This window comes from Thermobia domestica, chromosome 5 (assembly GCF_964235325.1).
Source record: "Thermobia domestica chromosome 5, izTheDome1.hap1.1, whole genome shotgun sequence".
In the NCBI taxonomy this organism is placed as follows: Eukaryota; Metazoa; Arthropoda; class Insecta; order Zygentoma; family Lepismatidae; genus Thermobia; species Thermobia domestica.
In genome coordinates this window covers 160,430,750-160,450,979 of record NC_137458.1, presented here as the reverse complement: position 1 = coordinate 160,450,979, position 20,230 = coordinate 160,430,750, and the positions used below count along the sequence as shown (strand labels likewise).

The window sequence follows — 20,230 nt, the reverse complement described above, 5'->3', positions numbered from 1 at the left end:
AACATACTTACTAAAATGTCCGTTCTTCACACGGGGAGAACAGCTTTATAGGAAATATTCGAATCCCCTTCCCCCTTAGAATATTTATTTCAATGAAAGTGTAACGATACAAATATAGATCATACTCTACCTTTGCCATAAATATTGGAACATCCTAACCTTACAGAATACGCCTTTACTAAAACTGATATAATTAGAAAACCCAGTTTTTCCAAAAGTCATTTCAAACTGATCGGCCGTTTTCCTGACCCGAAAACTAGGAATTCAACAGAAATCTCAGGTTTTTTTTTTCTTTTTTTGACATTTTCCTCCTCCCCTGTCCCTCCCGATGGTTCTGAATTTGGGCTTAAACGGCATTTTGAGCGTCAGTATTCATTTCAGCGACCAGAAAAACTATGGACTGCAGTTATAGTATGGGAAAAACTATGGGAAATATCAGTCGTTTTGTATTATTTTACATGTAACTCCTTCCAACTCCCACCCCTTGGGTGGGCTCTTACTAGCACAGTATTTTTTCTCAGATTCAGTTATATGCAGGGATGTAATGGGGAGTATACGGGAGTATACGGCGTATATCCGCCTAAAATTTTTATAGTCCAGCGTATACTCACCTTAAATTTACGAAAGAATGAGCGTATACGCCAAGTAGTCTTGCGTATACGCTATAGGTTTGAAAACGATCGAGCGTATACCTACCAAAAATTCCAGCATTACACCACTGGTTATATGACTACTAAGTTTGGCTGAAATTGCTCAAGACGTTTCAGTGTTACGCTGAAATATACATTCATGCACTACATCCAAATACATATAGATGTGCGAGCAACGCCTTCGACGTTGCCACTATACCTAGGTAAATTCCCAATCCAGTTGCAATGCCCGTTCGTGAAAAAAACTGGGATTAAGTATTATCGCGATTGTAACCTAATAGCTAAGTGAACCCGAAAACTATAGATTCACTCAGACATTTTATTCCCTCCCCCCCCCCTTTTCACCTTCCGTGCCATGGGGGCTGAACTTAAACTTTAGTTATCTGAAGTGTGACTATTAATGTCAGCGACACCGAAAATGATGGATTCAACGCTAATATCGGTAGTTTTCGACTATTTTACATGCCAACTTCTTCCCACCGTCCTAGGGGTCCTAATAGGTTTCAATGTATACTTTTAAACCTATTAGGACCCCGAATATAGGGTATCATCAATCAACTCAGCGACCCCGAAAACTATCGATTCGACACTAATTTCGTTTTCTTTTTTTTCTTTTTTTCTTTTTTTTCTTTTTTTTTTTTTTTATGTTACATTTTCCTCCCAGGAGCTTTGGGACTGTCGTTTTTCATCTCAAAGACCCCGAAAACCGTGGACTCAACACTATGTCACTCATTTTCGATCATTTTATATGTTACTCCGTCGCACTCTCCCTAAGTGTGCTAGAGAACTGTATTTGGAATTAATGGTATTGGCACTTTCACCAATCAACTTAGAGATCCCGCAAAGTACGGATTCAATACTATGCGCTGTTTAAGTTTATGAACATACTAAAACGGAAATGACGTTCAACGTGACGTCGTGTGGTGTGACGTTGCCACTAACATATGTTACTTGTACAAATAATACGATTTAAGAAATGCAAAACGGAGAAAAAAAACAAATGAACCAATGAACTAAAAGGTACTCAATAAGAATAATAATGTCAATGCAATTGAAGCTTTTTTTTTTTTTTTTTTTTTTTTTTTTTTTGGTAATATTACATGTTTTTTAATTTGCTGTATGGTATATATGCAGAGTGTTTCAAAACAACACCGATAACGTTTGGGAGGTGATTTCTGACATCAAGATAAGACAAAAAGTATAGACCAACCTGGGTGCACACATGCTTCCTTTCGGAGTTATAGGCTGCTGAAAACATGAAAAAAATGAACTTTAAAGTTGCGTAGCTCCAGAACTATGGGACCTACCGTATTCGGTTCAAGACTTTTATTTAGGAACTAATATGTGCCCTATCCATAAATCCGTTTCAGAATTTTAAGGTACTCACGCAAAAATTTTTATAGAGGGAGTTTGGCTAAGGACATATAATTTGAAGTACTCACCAATTACCTTTATAAAAATGGGTGCAAAAGTACCTTAGGATTTTGAAACATGGATATTTGGATAGGACATATACTCGTTCCTAAGTGAAGTCTTGACCCGACTACGGCAGTTCCCATATTTTCGGAGCTATGGACCTTTAAAGTTCATTTTTTTATGTTTTCGGCAGCTTATAACTCCGAAAGGAAGCATTTGTGCACCTAGGTTGGTCTATACTTTTTGTCATATCTTGGTGTCAGGAATCACCTCCCCAACGTTATCGGTGTTGTTTTGAAACACGCTGTATAATCTCACCAGGAGAAAAGTTCACACAAGATATAGAGGACTCTGTAAATAATAATAATAATAATAATAATAATAATAATAATAATAATAATAATAATAAATGTTGTAGTAGTAGTAGTAGTAGTAGTAGTCGTCGTCGTCGTCGTCGTCGTCGCCTTTGTTCTATTTGTAGACACGAATCCGGCGCAGATTTCCGCGTCCATCATCTCCTACAAAGCTGAGTAAGGCACTTCATACGGAATGGTGTAATATTCTACTTACTATCATTCACAACTTTGGACTCCATTCCACTTTACAAAACTGTCACCTCCCACCCTCAGGTAGCATAATATTTCCATGCATAAACTTCCAAGAAAGGATTTAAAGGAAAACCATAACATTTGGAGCAAGTTTACAGATGAATGCAGAGAACGTCTGACAGCGTGACACGTATTAATTTTTTTAACCTTATTGCACTTTGGTGATGGACTAATGATTATACTATTTTCGCACGATCAAAATACAGCGACCGTTTAAAATTTCTTACAAACCGCCCCTACATTTAAATAAATTAACCTAAATTTACAGTATCTTTCTTCCGCCGAAGAAGTTACAGTATTAATGAACTAAATGACTGTAAGTAACAACTGCACATTATTACTTTAGCACACATACACTTACACACACACACACCAAAAAAAAAAAAAACTCTCAAAATAATTTCTTTACTATTTTATAAAATATGCTACAACTTACCCTCTCATAATTGTTGAATGGCTTTTACCAGCACCGTCGCTGTCTGCAAGATCATCTTTTACTCTTCGAATTAGATCTTCATCAATAGTCTTTTGAACAGACCATGAAAGGATTGCCTGCCACCATGGATAAGACATTTTGAAACTGTTTTTCAATTCTTCAACCTGAACCTTTAAAGGAGCTACTGCTTCTGCGGCGTTTGTAACCTGCAAAAGAAATTAAATATAGAGAGAAATTACAACGCCGATATACTATCGCATTCATGTATAATTTTAAATATCACATTAAGATTATAATAAAAATCCTGCCCTTTAATCCCAAGAATGCTTTTCAATATGAAATGGTGGTAGGTTCTACCACACAACATTACAAAACCTATTGGGCTCTCTCTCCAGGTGCCAACATATACATATATATCAGTAGAGTTCTCAGACTTTTAACAATGACTATATATATATATCTACATCTCTCTCTTATTAAAAGTCTGACCACACTACTGATTTTTCAGATTTTTTAAAAAGACATACGTATATTCATGCAAAACTCAATTATAGACCTTGTTTTGTGAAAAAAAATCATCATTGCTCATATAAAGAAATTAAAACATATAGTCCTATTTCCCCTGAAATAAATTTATTGAATTTGTTTGCGTTCAATGAAATGTCGACCCTTAGCCTTGATATGATCATTACAAATTCTAGGCATTTGTTGCATTAATTTATCCAATTTCTGCGAAGCTATGCGACTCCAGTAGCTCTGAAGAGCCTTTCAACGTCCTTCAGTATTCGTTGGCATTTATTTACGGACTGTTCTGTCAAGTTCATGTTACAAGAGTTCGATGGGTAACCATCTGGAGACTTTTCGATTTGTTGTGCTGTAAAGGTCTTCTTTGCACTGTTGATAATTACTGCATAGCTTAGAAGAATGTTTGGGATAGTAATTTTGTTAGAAAGTTACTGTCCCAAATCGTTCCTGATCGAATTCCATGCCTCACTAAAATGTTATGACACACGTTTTTGCTCATTATTCCATTAATTCAAACTAAATTATCAACTTGGTAATCTGCAAAGCATCCCCAAACAGTGAGCTACTTTCTCCGTGCTTTCCTGTAGGTATTACACGGTTGGAATGGAAATGCTCTTCGGACGACGACGAACAAACTTCTAACACTAGAAGACGAAAAGTTGGAATGTAGATTTATCGGTTCAAAGTGCTTTCTCCCATTGTTCATTGTACCAGTCTTTATTTTATTAGACTTCCAAACTATGCTATGCGTAAGTGTCGGAATTCTTACAGAATGGCTTTGTCCGCCCGTCTGTCAACAGCTATCAGAGCAAAGACAGTAAGAGATACCGAGATACGATTTTTTCCATCGATTCAGCGTCCCAAGGATAGCTTGTATCTCCTCCGTTAGCTTTCTATTTAAACCGGATTCAAATTAGCCATTTCCGGTTTTAGCAATTATCGCCATAGAACAAAAACGGCAACAGAGGTAACGGTGAGAAGCGGTTTTCTGCAAACGATTCAGCGTCTAAAGAGAACATATCATGATTATCCACAATACTCTACCTAAATTGGAAATGGTTTAAATTTATTATTACTTCCAGTTTCAACACTTATTTCCGTAGAGCGAAAACAGTAAATGCGGTTTTTTGGAATCGATTCAGTCTCCCAAGAAAAGGTTCTACTTTTTCTGTTGAAGCTCTGTAAAAATAAAAAAAGGGATTAAAATCAGCCATTTCTGGTTCCAACGTTCATCACTATAAAACAAGTGATATCAGAAACTGAGAAGCAATTTTTTTTTTTTTTTTTTTTTTTACAAACTATTCAGCATCTCAAGTGAAAATAACAAGACTAATGACAACACTCTATCGAAATTGGAAGTGGTTCAAACTTACAATTATTTCCGGTTTCAATACTCATTTCTAAAGAGCTAAACTGTAAGAGATATCGAGTTTTTTATAATTGATTCAGTTTCAGTCTGTTCAAACCGAAAGTGGTTCAAATTAACCATATCCGGTTTCAAATGTACCACTATAGAACGGTAGTAGTAGTATATAGCGACAAAGGTTTTCTGTAATCATCGATTCAAGCCCTCGAGAACATATCAACAACCCAGAACATTCTACCCAAACCAGAAGTGATTGAAATTTACTACTATGGCCGGTTTCAATACTGATTTATATACAGCAAGAACGATAAAAGATATCATGATGCAAATTTTTACAATTGATTTAGCTTTCCAAGAATAGGTTCCATCTTTTGCATTAACCAACTGTTTAAATCGGAAGTGGTTCAAATTAACCATTTCCAGTTTCACAGTTTATCACAATAGAATAGACACTGTAATAGATAGTGACAAACGGATTTGCGATCGATACAACATCTTAATCGCATATGTCATCTCACAATCCGCAACACTAATCGAGACCAGAACAGGTTGAATTACCTTGTACTTCTGGTTTCAAATTTGCATAGAGCAAAAACTCTGAAAGATGTCGAAAAGTTTTTTTTTTTATTTTTTTTATTTATTTATTTTTTTTTTTAAATGATTCAGTGACTCGAGAATAGGTTCTATCTCCTCTTTTAACCCCCTATTCAAACTGGAAGTGGTCACATTAAAGATTTTTTGTTTCATACTTTATCGCCACAGATGAAAACACTACGAGATAGCGAGGAATGGCTTTTTCATATGGATTCATATGGATTTTATACTCTATTGTAACCAGTACTTACAGATGTATTACTTCAAGTTTGAGTATTGAATTCGCATAATTTGGAAGTCTTAGTTTCACACTGAAACGATATTCACTTGTTTTATTTTTTATTTTCTATGTATGTACTTATTTATATATTCATTTCGGCCAGGCGTATTTTTTGTAATGTTTCCTGCTTAAAGGAATGGTTTCTTTACTGCAATCCTAAGCCCAAAACCATAGATCTGAAGCGCTGGCCCACCTCCTATTTGAAACCGAATGAAAATGGCTCTTTCACAGTTTTATTGGTTCTTCCAGAGTCGTTAACGTCTATTTACTTTGCTTGCTTTTTCAGTGAATTAGTCCTTAAGAGAAGTTGTTATTTTGGGACGATCAGTGCGTTTCCGTGTAATATTTACAACCCTTCTATCTTTCACGAGTCCAACGCATAGCTCCGCCAGATCACTGAACGATTTTCACAAGGATTGACTCTTTTCTATCAAAATAAAGTGCTTCGACTCTTAGTTAACAATGTTTTTCCTCCTTTTATAGTATTTGCATGTTCTTCACACTTTTCAACTGGTTCACGCGAATGAAAACACTAAGATTTGTCACTGATGTTACACTGATTAAGAATATCACTGACTTGTATCTAATTTTGTCCTTATTACGACACGATTAAATAGCGCATACGTTAACTGATTGTTGAAGTACAGAGACAACTACTAACACGGGTTCATACACACATCACTAGGCTTCGTTGAAACGATGCATCATCAAGCGTATGCTTACTGTCAAGCAGCTTTTCTTAATAAATTTGCCTCGATATTAACAAGACTATGAATTTTCGTATCCTTATATGAACAACGTTGTTTATTTTCAAAAACTATTCCAATCATCATAGTTTTGTATTGGCAATGTCTTTTATTTGGAAAATTCTGAGAAATCAATAGTATGCTCAGACTTTTGATAATGACTATATATAAGAAGCCGCACCTAAATCCACACTATGTATTACGTACACTTCACGCGGCTTTAGAAGAGGTTCTGTTTATGATAAATATTATTTATGTTCTTCCCAATATTTTTCTTTTTCCATACATCTACTTCTTATACCTGAACTAGTCTAATGCGTTCTGAGGTGTTTTGTAGTGGAAACTTAATATGTGAATGTACAATCCGCGGCAAAAAACCTGCAACATGAGGATGTAAGTTTATTGTGAAACTACGCCTAACAGCACAGGGAATGAACATAACCTCTAAGTGGAACGAATCACGCCAGATAAACCTCGGCCTCCTCCCGTGCACACTTATTTTGGAGCAAAAGACTTCGTCATTTCACAATAAACTTATATGCTCATGTTGCAGGTTTTTTGCCGCGGATTGTACAAACTACACATTTGAATACTGAACCTGAATTTTTGATCGAGAATTTTGGAAAATTCTATTTTGAGATTTACTCATATATTATAGGCTCATGGATGGTATTCCCTTTATAAAAATGGTACTAGAAACTTATTTTCTTCAAAACTTTCATTAATAACATCCACTTTAAAATTACCGTTATAATAGAAAAAGAAGAAATAGCAGTTTTAGTTTACAGAAAAGATAACAAAGTAAGACCAAACTTTATAGAAATCAATTAGCAGGTTGTATATATATATATACAATCGAAACTCCTTTTAAAGAAAATCTGGCAAAAACTTCTTCCGAAGAGCTTTCCGTTAAGCTCTAAAAGGAAATACAAAATGAAGAGGTAAAGTATTTTCTTGAAATTGAGAAAACACATAGTTATCCTACAAAGTTACTGAAGAAAGAGCTCTAACTAAACCTCTCACTAAAAAAAGAACAAATCAAAAATTAAAAAAAAAAAAAAAAAAAAAAAAAAAAGGACTGCTTTACCAAACATCAAACTACGAACATTTACCGAACCTCAAACTTCAAACAATAAACTAACTAAACATTCAATTAGGAGGCAATGTTAGTGAACAGGATGGTGAGAGAGAAAAGTGCACCATGGAGAACACACATTTGAAAGTAATCTTCCTTGCCTATGCAGTTACATCATAAATTAAAGTTGGAATATCACGAACCTTTTAAATCTAGTTCTACATCATTCAGGTGAAACACTCACCTTACTCAAGCACTTCTTCATATATTTATCTTCCAGCTGTTTGGCTTCATCTCTCAAAGAACCATCCCTTAGCGTAGGTGCTATATCATGGCCACTTTCTAAAATTTCAGCCAGATTGTGTAGTGTATGAAGTTGCTAGAAATAAAACAAATACATTACTCGAACACACTTCAAATGAAAATCCAAAGGAATAATCTATTTCTAACGTAATTTGAAAACAGCTACTCTAGTAAAGAGTGTACATTTTACAATAGAATATATTAATCTCGACAGTTTTTTGATCAGTGATGAGTTCAAGAGATTCTCTGGGATGGGGTGGGGGGTTACTCCTCCCAGGCACCATACCTCATAATGTGCTAAATGCAGACTCTCAGTATTCGAGCAGTATTATATTTGACCCCGTAATGTACTGAAATCATCCCCCCTTCCGGGCCAAACCTTGTAACATTATCACTGTTTTCGACCCTTACAGGCATGACCAGTTATTTCATTAAATGCCAAACGCATGAAGGTTTTCACAAAAAAACACATCTTGCTTTCTGAAAAATGACGAATGTTTACAATCGAAAGCAACCACACTCTTGAACGTGACGGAGTAAAGCCTTCTTGTGGGCTTATACTGCGTGCACTGTCGATCCTGCTCTCTGGTGAATTGATTACCAATTAATTAAACAGAAAGAATGCGTGAACAAACAATAGCACCCGGGTACGTGTCAAATTATTTATTTTTCTGAAATGATTACTTTCGCTATTTTTCCTGCAATGCGGTGCAGAAAGTTAGATTAATAGCGAAACAAGAGCACAAGTATGTATTTTGAAGTTGTCGTTAAAAGGTATAGCCAAAAAACTGAAGATTTCATTGTATGTTACAACACAAATTTTAGACTGAGAAGCAAAGAATCGTGATGATCAAACAAGGTTCTGTGGATAGAGAGTCAAAGTTTCAATTGTTTGGTTTCAAACGCAGTCAATATGTCCAATGTTGGTTAGTTGAAAGGTACTTTTCCGACTGTGTTATTCCCGCGGTTAAGCATGGAGGTCATGTGATGGTTTGGGGCTGCTTTGGGGAAAACAGAGTAGGCAATCTTGTTAATATAGATGGAATAATGGTAAGAGGGTGTACTATGGGGTTCTATCAGGCATGAAATACAGTGTGGAACAAGAATTGTGCATCGTAGGTCTAAATTTCAGAACGATAACGACCCAAAATATCCGTCTTTGCGTGTAGGAACACTTGCAGAAGAAAGATAGATCTGGTACCATCAAAATCGTGGAATGGCCTTCACAGTTACCAGACTTATACAACTGAACTTCTGTAGAAAGACCTCGATACACCAGTGCGCAAACACCAAACCAACAACAAAGCAGGGATGTGGAAGACACTATACGAAGCATGGAAACACGTTTCACCTGCAACATTTGAAAAATTAGTAGCAAGAATCTGTGCGGCTATAATTAAAGCCAAGGGTAGTCATTTTAATGAAAAGTTACTTTAGCTCAGATGTAGATTCACGGGCCTAATCATTAAATATTTTGTTTCACACCAGCTCTAGTTTTTCTTTCTTTGTATTTTTGTGATAAATGAATTCCTCATGTCATGTTTTCTGAGCAGAAACAATAGTATTATCTTTTTCCTACGCTCTCAGACTTCTGTAAGGCACTATATACATATGTCATTTCAGGCTTTGATAAAAACCGTTAAAAAAAAAAAAAAGCCCAACCCACCTGGACTCATATGGGTTTTTTCGGGTTTAATTTTTTTTTCGAAATATTTCAATGTCTTTGAAGTAAAAGTGTTAAAATGTGATTTATTTTTCAAGATTATCATTGTCACAACTTGCAACAATTTTCTATTAACTGCTGTTTTAAAAAAAATGGCCGCCATTTTGAAATTTTACGCTGGATCGTCGCCAAAATATACACAGTTAATTTAGAGTGTCTCCTGCATTTACTCTGAAAATTTCAACTTAAAAGACCGAAAACTGCGCTTTGTAGCGTGGATACCCACAATTTTGAGAAAATGGTTGCCATTTTGAAATTTTACGTTGGTATGCCATTAAAATCTCTATGGGAAATTTAGTGTGTCTCGTGCTTGTACCTTGGAAATTTAAATTTAAGAGGCCGAAAGTAGTATAGTTGTATGTGTGGTACAGGCAGACGAATGAACAAATGTAGATCGAATCATCTCAGGAGCGTCAGTGATGTTCGCCAAATATGAACACCAAATATATTAGTTTAAAACAAAGATATAATTCATGCTTTATAAAATAAATGTTTCAATATGTCTTATAGGACATAAATATTTTCCAGCGTAAAATAAATGGTTTTATTGTTGAAGTTCACTTCCGATACTTTGTGCGTTCAATTACGGGAGTTTCCCGAGCACTTGTTGCAAGACAGTTCCCTGCAGAAAATTTAGAACAATTAACAAAGATATAATTCACATTTTATAAAATAAATGTTTCAAAATGTCTTAAATGAAATTAAATATATCTCAGCGTAAAATAGTTTTATTGTTGAAGTATTCAGTTCCGATGCTTTGTGCGTTCAATGGCGGGAATTTCCTGAGCACTTCCTTTGTGACTTCTTTTTCTTCTTTCTTCGAAAATGTAGCTACCTTTACTGTACATCGAAACTTCCACTTGTACGGAAGTTTGAATTCAGCACTTAAATAGTAAGCGTTACGTTAGTTTTCGGAACTCTGAGCATTAAGCTTCTTAAATTCGACAAGAAGTTTTACGCTATTGCTGGTGTTGATACTACAAAATGCTTGTTTTAAAAATAGCAACAAATAACTGAACTAAACTTTTGTTGTTGGAAAACCAAATTTTACTGAAGAATACCTGTATTACCATCAAAGGTAACAAAAAATAATACTAATAGTTTTACTAATACACTACACATTTACTGGTAGTACCGGCACCTATGGCCTTAAACCCATTAAACATATGAGGGATAACGTCCCTCGGCGTCGCCGAGTCGGCGAGCACACTATTCAAGGAAAATATTTTCTAAAATATAAAATTGTATATTTTACTTCAAATACTCTATAAGCATAATCCATACATTAATTTGTTATATAATTTTCTCAAGCTAAACTAAGTTTTTATTGTTATTATTCATTCAATGCATTTACAACTTTATAAAGGTCTTATGTTGAATATTGTTGTATACCTTAACGTGAAAGCCCAAGGAAAGTCAAGCTCAAAAACCCAAGTGTTTTTTTTCGGGCTGGGCCCACTTGGGCAAACCCTGTGTCATTTGCTCGTTTACAAATCAGCACGTTAAATTCCATGTTTTAAATTGTATTTCTTTTTAAACTTCAATATACATTTACTTTATCAAGGTTCCCACAGAATTTTGTAAACTATTTTTCGTCACTTTCTATGACAAAGACTTTACCTGTTCCTTTGACAACAGTTTGTTTAATTTTTCCATCCCATTAGTTTAGTTAGATACCTAAACTAAATGTAGGGCACTAACTTTCTACAAAATGCGTGACGATAATATACGCGATACGGAATTATACATAACATACACATGGTGTTAAGACTATCATCTGTTGAGCAGTTTCACGGTCCAACTTCAAAGACTTTTATTAGATCATGATAGCATCTATATGGAACCTGAGAAAATGTATACTTTTAGAAACTAACAAAGAATAATCAAAATCAGTACATTTGTGTTGAAGTATGCGTAAGCATGCACACAATAAAGTAGGAAAGAGAGGGTTTCAACAAGACTTGTTTCCACCGTTCATGCGACGTATCGGAGAGCACCTAACAGAATGATTAGCTCCACATTTTCGATTATCCCTGATATTTGCCCATAGCCGAGAAGATCTTCAATGGTGTTGGAAGAGATTTACTGAAGAAGCGAATGGAAAGCGATGTTATTCAGCAGAGACAATTGTTTCTATTTTGGACACAATGCCATTCTAGCAACGCCCATAGGCATGTAATCACCCTCGCCTAGAGACCTGCACGGGCCGGGCTTGGGCGGGCCGACACTGATTTCTCTTCAGGTCGGGTCGGGCTGGGGCCGATTAATTGCAATTCTTTAATAATTATTGACATTCGTTAAACTATAATTAGAATAAAGGCCCGAAGAAGTGTGCCCGTAAAAAATGTTACAAAATGAAACTTCGAAAATTTATCGGGCCCGGGCCGGGCTTGGGCCAAGAATTTTAAAAACTTATGAGGCCTGGCCGGGCTCGGGCCGAAAATCTCCAAAACTTTTCGGGCCCGGGCTGGGCCGGGCCTACGTACATTCGGGCTGGATTGGGCTCGGGCCGAAAAATTCGGCCCGTGCAGGTCTCTACCCTCGCCTCTGGTATTTATTCAGGTTAGTATGGATAGTGCATCATACATTTGTGGCATGTCCTCCGAACATAACTTCCAGCAAAATAACACGCGTTCTCATACCACTACAGAAACCCAGCGTGCTCTACATGGTATATGATGCTAAATCTTCGAACCTTAATTCTATTGAGACATGTGAGACGGCAACTGACCGCTAGCCGGGCTACGCTAAGATTTACAGCGACTGTGGAATAGTATACCGACATTCTGTATTTGTATGGCCGGCTACCTGCCCGAAGACCTGCTTGGTGGTAGGTGGTTACACATGTATTAAGGTAAATATGTTAAATGTTTTGAATACTCTGTATGAGATGTTGCGATATCCCACGCGTGTAATATTGGGATCATTACCTATCAGTACTTGTACCAATTTTGGGTCAGATCCATGAATTCCTACAAAGTGTTCTTAAATGTGTTTCCACCGATATACATATTCAAGGCATAACTAATCTCTAAAGTGATTTGTAAAGAGAATAGACATTCTCATGAATTGGGATTATGCAACTGCTAATAAACAAATAACATCATGAACAAGTAACATACAAGCTCCAAATGACATTTTGTAGCTTTAATGTTAATCAGTAATGTATTGAAAATGTTGTGCTTTCAGGATGAGTTGATCATAATGTTAGTGAGAGTAGCAATGGTAAGTACCTTATTTGCACTTAAAACATGTAACTGTTTAATGTATCTAGCATCCAGTACTAATGTACTTGCTATTAGCAACCCTTCTATCATTCTTCTGTTTTACTTTTATTACACTTTAAACTGAATTTTAGTTTTCATTGTAAAACGTTAAAGAATACGCATGGTATATTAAAATCCATTATTGTATATTATTTACATTTTATTCAGGCTGATTCCAATTTAAATTACACTTCAAAAAATCTCGTCAAAATGCCCATTTAGAGCCTGCAGACATTTAGTTCTCCTATTATAGGAAAACAGAAATAATTTGTGTTCATTTGTTTTTTTCAGAAACTGACAAATTAGAAGTGTTCCGAAACCCGGTTAACTGGTTTGGGTTCAGTTTAAGGTACGAACCGAATATGTAGGTTTATTTCAGAAACCAAACCGTAATTTGGTTCGGTTCGGTTTGAAAATAAGACACTAGATTGACATTTTTCAGAATAGTCTTACATATTTCGAAAAAGTACCGAAAGATACGTAATGATTTCTTTTTAGGTTAAGTAATTGCGGATCTTCTGTTTCACTTTTAAACGAAATTACGATTTCCCATGTTTTTCTCTTAATGTTTTGAGAAAACATGTTAATGATCGATCAATAGAAAATAGAACTGTTTTTCTATTCGGTTAACCGTTTGAAACCAGTTCATATTACAAACCGAAAATGAGGTTTACGACTCTTCGAACCGGCCAGTTCTACTGACAATGCACTTTGTGACCATAGTTAGACATTGGGAAATTCGACAAATCTTCATCATCTATTTCATCCTATATTATTATCATTATTAACATTGTTACCCACGGTACCGTAGCATGTGAAGGACCACTGTCGGACAAATGACGCACAAACAACTGAGTGGTGCGTGGTCAAGGTGCGACTTCCAATGCCATTATTTCTGATTTCTTGACTCACGACACTACTATTTTAAACATCCATTAACTTTTTTTTCCAGCCACTAATTTCTGTACTTAATGTTGACCTATTTGATATTGCCAAACACGAAGCAGCGGATGAGACAAACTTCCCTCACTTAAAAGGGCTCCAGATCTTATTGGTATCTACTGGATTAAACACATGATAACATTTTACTTAAAGCTTGAATTCCAAATCATATTAATATAGGGTGGCCCAAAAGTAGGTATACACCCCTGCATTGATTAAGTATAATATTCTAGCTTATAGGTTTATTTGCTTCGGCTGTTCCGAGCTTAAGATACAAGTAAAAACACATTAAGAACAAATAATAAAGAAACTATGGATAACAATAAGAAATTATATAAAATGCAGTGAGTTGATTAGTACGGGACTGTATACCTACTTTTGGGCCACCCTAGATAAGGTATCTATCTGTGTGTCGTTTTAACTTCTGGAGGCAATACTCCCTACATCGTGCAAAATACTAGTAAATATATCCATACATTACAAGGTAGTAATATTTAACGGGAACTTCATCTCCCTTACCAATATTTGTGAATTCCTTCAAGAGAATTCGTATTCTCTGGAACAAAGTATAAATATCCACACACCAAATTCGTTCCTGTACCTATGCTGCTTCAAATGCAACATGTAGTAATAACGAAACTTCTTTTAACCCTACTCTCTTTTTCTTAAGGGATTAAAATTTAACTAGATTCTAAAATTAGTTGCAATTTAGCCATTCCTAGTGTAGGGTTAATTGAAAACATTTGAATAAAATTTCCAAGTTCCGCAGCTCAAACGTTTCGGAGATATAGTCATGACGAGGTCAGAGGTTTATTCGTTAATATATCCCTAGGTATAAGAGATAAATTCCAAGTACAGTTTAAACAAGAACAAAGAAAAAAAAATCCTAACCAGTTCTAATTAAAATGAAAACTAAATATAAAAATTTAATAAATATTCTTACTCTCCAGTACAGTGCACATTATTTCCGTTTTATAAAATGGAACAAAAGTAGCTTAAATAAATGACACTTCTTTGGATTATACAATAACTACCCCATTTATAATAGAATAACACACATCAGGTTGTTTTTTCAAGTACCTGCAACGTATCAGTTTTGAGTTTTTCCTTGTGTTCTTCAACTGAACGCAAAACTTCCCTATATGACTCTACTGCTTCTGCCCACTCATTCTTGATAACTAAAATACCAGCCAAACCTGAAATACAATAAAAAATGGCATTGCATTAAGAAATGAAATAATTACTCAATTAAAGGAATTTGCACATGTTTAATATTCAGAAAAAAAAAGAAGAAAATCTGAAAACAAAACTTACCTCTGAATGTGTCTTATTTGCTAATCTCCGTACAATTTCAATACATCATCTTGTCTTTTTCAGCAGTCTTGGGTTGAATATTCCTGCTGCTTAACTTACATCACATTTCATGGCGGTAAAACGTTCTCTCGTATTTTTCACTGGTACGTATCACTTGATGAATGACACAAGTTAGTTCAAAGTTACAAATTATTTTCCAAACTTTCTATATGTATTGTGGATTCTTGTAAGTGATTTAAAACGAATTTTCCAACTCTTTAAAATCTTCCGTAAGTTAAGACACTCATTGGTTGTTGTTACACGCGTAACAAAATTAAATTAAGAAAAAGACTGTTAGTTATTTTTCTTTGTATGATACGTTTGCCAATAGAGCGAAATCTGAGGTAAATCTATTTTTCTAAATGAATAAACAAAAAATTAAAATGACTTCACTTTTATCTTAGATATTGACCTTCCTCAAAATCTAAAGGGTTGGTCATTTTCAAAGATATTTATTACACCATTAATCGAAAAATCCCGAAAATGTCTTGATCTTCGAATTCCCAAAATACAATTAATGATATCAAAACTCATTAACCATAGAACATAAAACAATTAATGTAAACTAACTTTACACAAAAAATCTCTCAACAAAGCAAGTTCTAATTTTAAAAAATAACTGTGTAACACTTTCGCTAACTAGCTAAACATCTTGGCTTCATCAGACACAGTACAATACAAGAGTTGATTCTTAACATAGCAAATTCCTTGAGACTGGTTGACTGATCAAAACGATCTCAGCCAATCAGCATTAGAATTGAAAAAGGAGCAACTAAAAACTATAAATCCATTTCCTCCCCTGGTCCGGTAGACACTTCTGTACCTAAACAAGTTACAAATTAGGTTTTTTCTTCAATTACTTGCCCCCACTATGTATCAAGTTTAAGGCTACATTCCAATTCATGATACAGCCTTGTTCTTTTTTAATAAATCTGTCCTCTTTCCTACTATCTTATCAACGTTCTTTGTTCTTGGTCTAACACTTCAATCTCGTACCAATTAACTGTTATACCCCGTGTCTCTCACATGCTTCTAAATGACATTTCTTTTCTTTCTGTTTGTAACCTTACATATTCATATTGTTTTACACGTTCATTCAGTTTTTTCCTTGTTTCACCAACGTAACTGTCGTCACAATACAACGATATTGTATATCTATTTTGTAAATTTCTTCTATTTTTATATCTTGGTTTTGGGCAACGGTGCTTAAAAGTACACAATTTGTTGTGTAGAAGAATAGAATTTTAGATGTTGATTCTAAAAAATATATTTAAAAAAATAAGATTTAATCTTAGTAGCTGAAAATATATGTTGATTTTATATGTATAATTGGTACTCTTAGTTACCAAAACAGCAGATAATTGTTTGTGTAAAACGTTGCTATGACAACCGAAAAAGTAAAGTATAATTAATGGAGTTTTGAGAATAAAAAGGTAATAGTGATTCTATGTGGTGTGTCTGATTTCATATCATTCAATCGTGTTGACATAATTTAAAAAATTACACGAACTTTGGGCTGCAATATAACGTGTAAAATAAGAATAATAATAAGCTATAATCGTTACATTTTAGATAGTGGTTCCTATACGTTCATTTTAGATGGTGGTTTACCGCCTAGGATTACATTTAGACTAGTTTGAAGTTAAGTAAAACAGTCTCATCATAGCGTTCAACACGGAGTATACTTTACTCAGAAGTAAGAAAAGAATTTATAGAAATATTAAAATGAGTGTTTCTGGTAATGAAAATATAAATAGGGAAGGTGGTGATATAGAGCTACCAGGTATGAGCTCATCAACTAACGTGGCTGATCTTATAAGACAGCTTGGTCAGCAAATAACGCAGCAACAACAAAAAATGGATACCAAGTTGAAGCTAATGGACACTACAATGGATACCAAGCTGGAGCACATGTCACAACGACTAGCACAACAGATGGATGATAAGTTTGAACAAATAAACCAACAAATACATTCAAAATTAGAACAAACCGATTATAAGATGGAAGAGATTTTACATCGATGTAATGACGTACAAAATTCGGTAGAAGTGGTAGAAACCTTAGTTAATGAACATACTAGTCAGATCCGCGAATTGCAGGAAGAATTGAATGCAATCAAAGAGAAATTTAGTACTGCAAATGGTGATCGAGTTTCGGATGTCAGCGTTGAACCTATACCACGTGAATCCAGATTAGTAGTGGAAGATAGTAATTCATCTGAAGGATATTCCGAAAATGACAATAGTAAAGCTAGCATAGAGAGAAATGGGAGAATAAATCACTCATCTCACCGCCAAAAACACATCTACGTAAATTCCAGACATCGTACGCATACTAGTAAAGGTAATCATTTTCAGTTTAGTGATATTAGATCCCTAACAAAATTTAGTGGAAAATCAGATGACATCCCGGCCAGCACTTTCCTAGAAAAGTCCGAGGAAGAAGTGATTTGATTGGAGTAGACAAAACTAAATTTTTGAAAATTCTACCTCATATTTTATTACCAGCATATTCCGTATGGTTCAAAGCAATCCGAAGTAATTTACGTAATTATCTAGATTCTAAAAATGCCTTACTTTCTAATTTTGAAAACGATATCATGTTGGCCAATAAAGACCCCTTAGTTCGAAATAGACATTATAGCCCAAAATTGGATAAGAGTCTCACTGATTTTGTAACATCCGTATATAATGAATTGAAATTAATTAATCCATACCAACAGGAATCAAGAGTTATAGCATCAATTCGAATCTTGTTACCTTTTAAGTTGCAACAAATGTTGATTTCTGCACAATGCGTTAATTTCAATCACCTTATTATGATAGTGTAAAATTTTGAAAGTCAATCTATGCTACAGGCTAATAGTAATCGTAATCAAGTCAATACTAATCTTAATCAAGTTAGTTATGTACCTGCTCGCAACATTAATGTCACGGAAGAAGATGATCTTAATGCTAAAAATAATAATAGATTCGATTGTAACGAGAATAGAACTGAACATAATTTTACCGGTAATAGAACTGAATCTAATTTTAGGAGAAACAGGAACAATAAACGTAATACATTTAGGAATCAAGCGAACAATAAGTTTAATTTTCCACGAAATGAATTTCATAATAGATTCATAGGTGGCAGAAATTCTCAAAATAGAAATCGGAATACCGTTGAAGTACGTAATAGGCAGGACCATACACAAGATTGTAGTGTGCAATGTAACTTAACCAAATTCTTTGGTAATATAACTTAAGCTAATGTTATGGCGTCCGAGAAAACATATTCAATTAATTTTCGTTTTATTTCACTTTAAATATCGTAATGATTTCATTTGTTATTCGTACTTTGTTTGAATTCTATACAGATCATAATTCTTTGCGTCATCTTAAGAAAGTACGGGGATACAATTAATTAAAACGTTAGTCCCTTCAGAAGTTTTATCCAAGATTAATATAGATAACATCGAGTTTTCAGATTGATTCTTGATATAATAATTTCTTTATTTGTATTAATCCTTGTTATGATATTGATTATTTTGTTTCATTTTGAATATTGTTATGATTTCTTTGTAATTCGTATTTCTTCTGAATTCTATGCAATTTCCATCTATGCATTGATATGCAATTTCCATCTATGCATTTCCATCTATTGTTTATCAGTATTGTACTTTTGTCCAAATGGAAGAAATAAGTTATATAGTATGTCAGCGTATACTGAGTTGATTCGTCAATGAGCTCCCATAATATTGAACTAAAGAATATGCCTTAGGACCTGAATAATTAAATAGGTTAATCGCGTTTTGAATAAGTCCTCTTTGTTGATAAGTTTATAGAATTAAAATGAAATTAATTGTTACATGAATATAAGAATGAGATAAAATGAAATTAATATATATGTATTATAAAATATATGAGGGCTATTCGGAAAGTAATGTAAGCATATTTATAAAAATAGGTACCGGTCCAGGATGCTTTTTTTAAAATTGTAACCAATTCAAGAAGTCATCGTCCGGGAGCCATATATACAACGATATTGTATATCTATTTTGTAAATTTCTTCTATTTTTATATCTTGGTTTTGGGCAACGGTGCTTAAAGGTACACAATCTGTTGTGTAGAAGAAGAAAAGAATTTAGATGTTGATTCTAAAAAATATTTTAAAAAATAAGATTTAATCTTAGTAGCTGAAAATATATGTTGATTTTATATGTATAATTGGTACTTTTAATTACCAAAACAGCAGATAGTTGTTTGTGTAAAACGTTGATATGACAACTGAAAAAGTAAAGTATAATTAATGGAGTTTTGAGAATAAAAAGGTAATAGTGATTCTATGTGGTGTATCTGATTTTATATTGTTCAATCGTGTTGACATAATTTAAAAATTTACACGAACTGTGGGCTGCAATATAAAGTGTAAAATAAGAATAATAAGAAGCTATAATCGTTACATTTTAGATAGTGGTTCCTATACGTTACAACAATCACTACACCTTATCCTGCTTCTCTTTCCATCACTTAGGCTTTTCTTTTTCTTGTTCTTACGTATCACATCCAGCAGTCTCTTACTTTCTTTCCTATATGTTGAAAGGTTTCCTATCTTCTTAAGTGATCTTTTTATTATCTCCCATGCTCTCTGTTCACCACCAAGACTTTCTTCCTTCCCCTCCTTCATCTTTCCTTATGTTTTTACTTTTTTGTTCTTTTCTTCTTCTTTCCATTTTAAGCTTTCTTTTTTCATATCTGTTGGTCCGCAGTTGCTTGTAAAATTCGTCTCTCTTCTGCTTTCATTTTATCACTAACCTAATTCTCTCCTCCATATTCTGTATGAAATTCCTCTTCGTTTAGCTATCAACATCACTCCTGTTATGACAGGAAGTTCCCTAATGCACATCTCTTTAGGTACCATTCAGTAACCAACCTGTCTCCTTTCCTCCTTATCCTCGTATCCAG

At 34.4% G+C, this 20,230-nt stretch overlaps 1 protein-coding gene across 1 annotated transcript in view; it reads right to left on the bottom strand.

Moving 5' to 3' along the window:
• The window catches only part of LOC145686212 (E3 ubiquitin-protein ligase SHPRH), a 133,897-nt gene that overhangs the window by 43,360 nt on the left and 70,307 nt on the right, over window positions 1-20,230 (bottom strand). The window contains exons 12-14 of the mRNA XM_081759265.1: window positions 15,011-15,126; window positions 7,941-8,075; window positions 3,111-3,316 (exon numbers count right to left, since the gene is read on the bottom strand). Of these exons, the coding sequence (XP_081615391.1) occupies window positions 3,111-3,316; window positions 7,941-8,075; window positions 15,011-15,126 (457 nt within the window). The remainder of the gene's footprint in view (window positions 1-3,110; window positions 3,317-7,940; window positions 8,076-15,010; window positions 15,127-20,230) is intronic.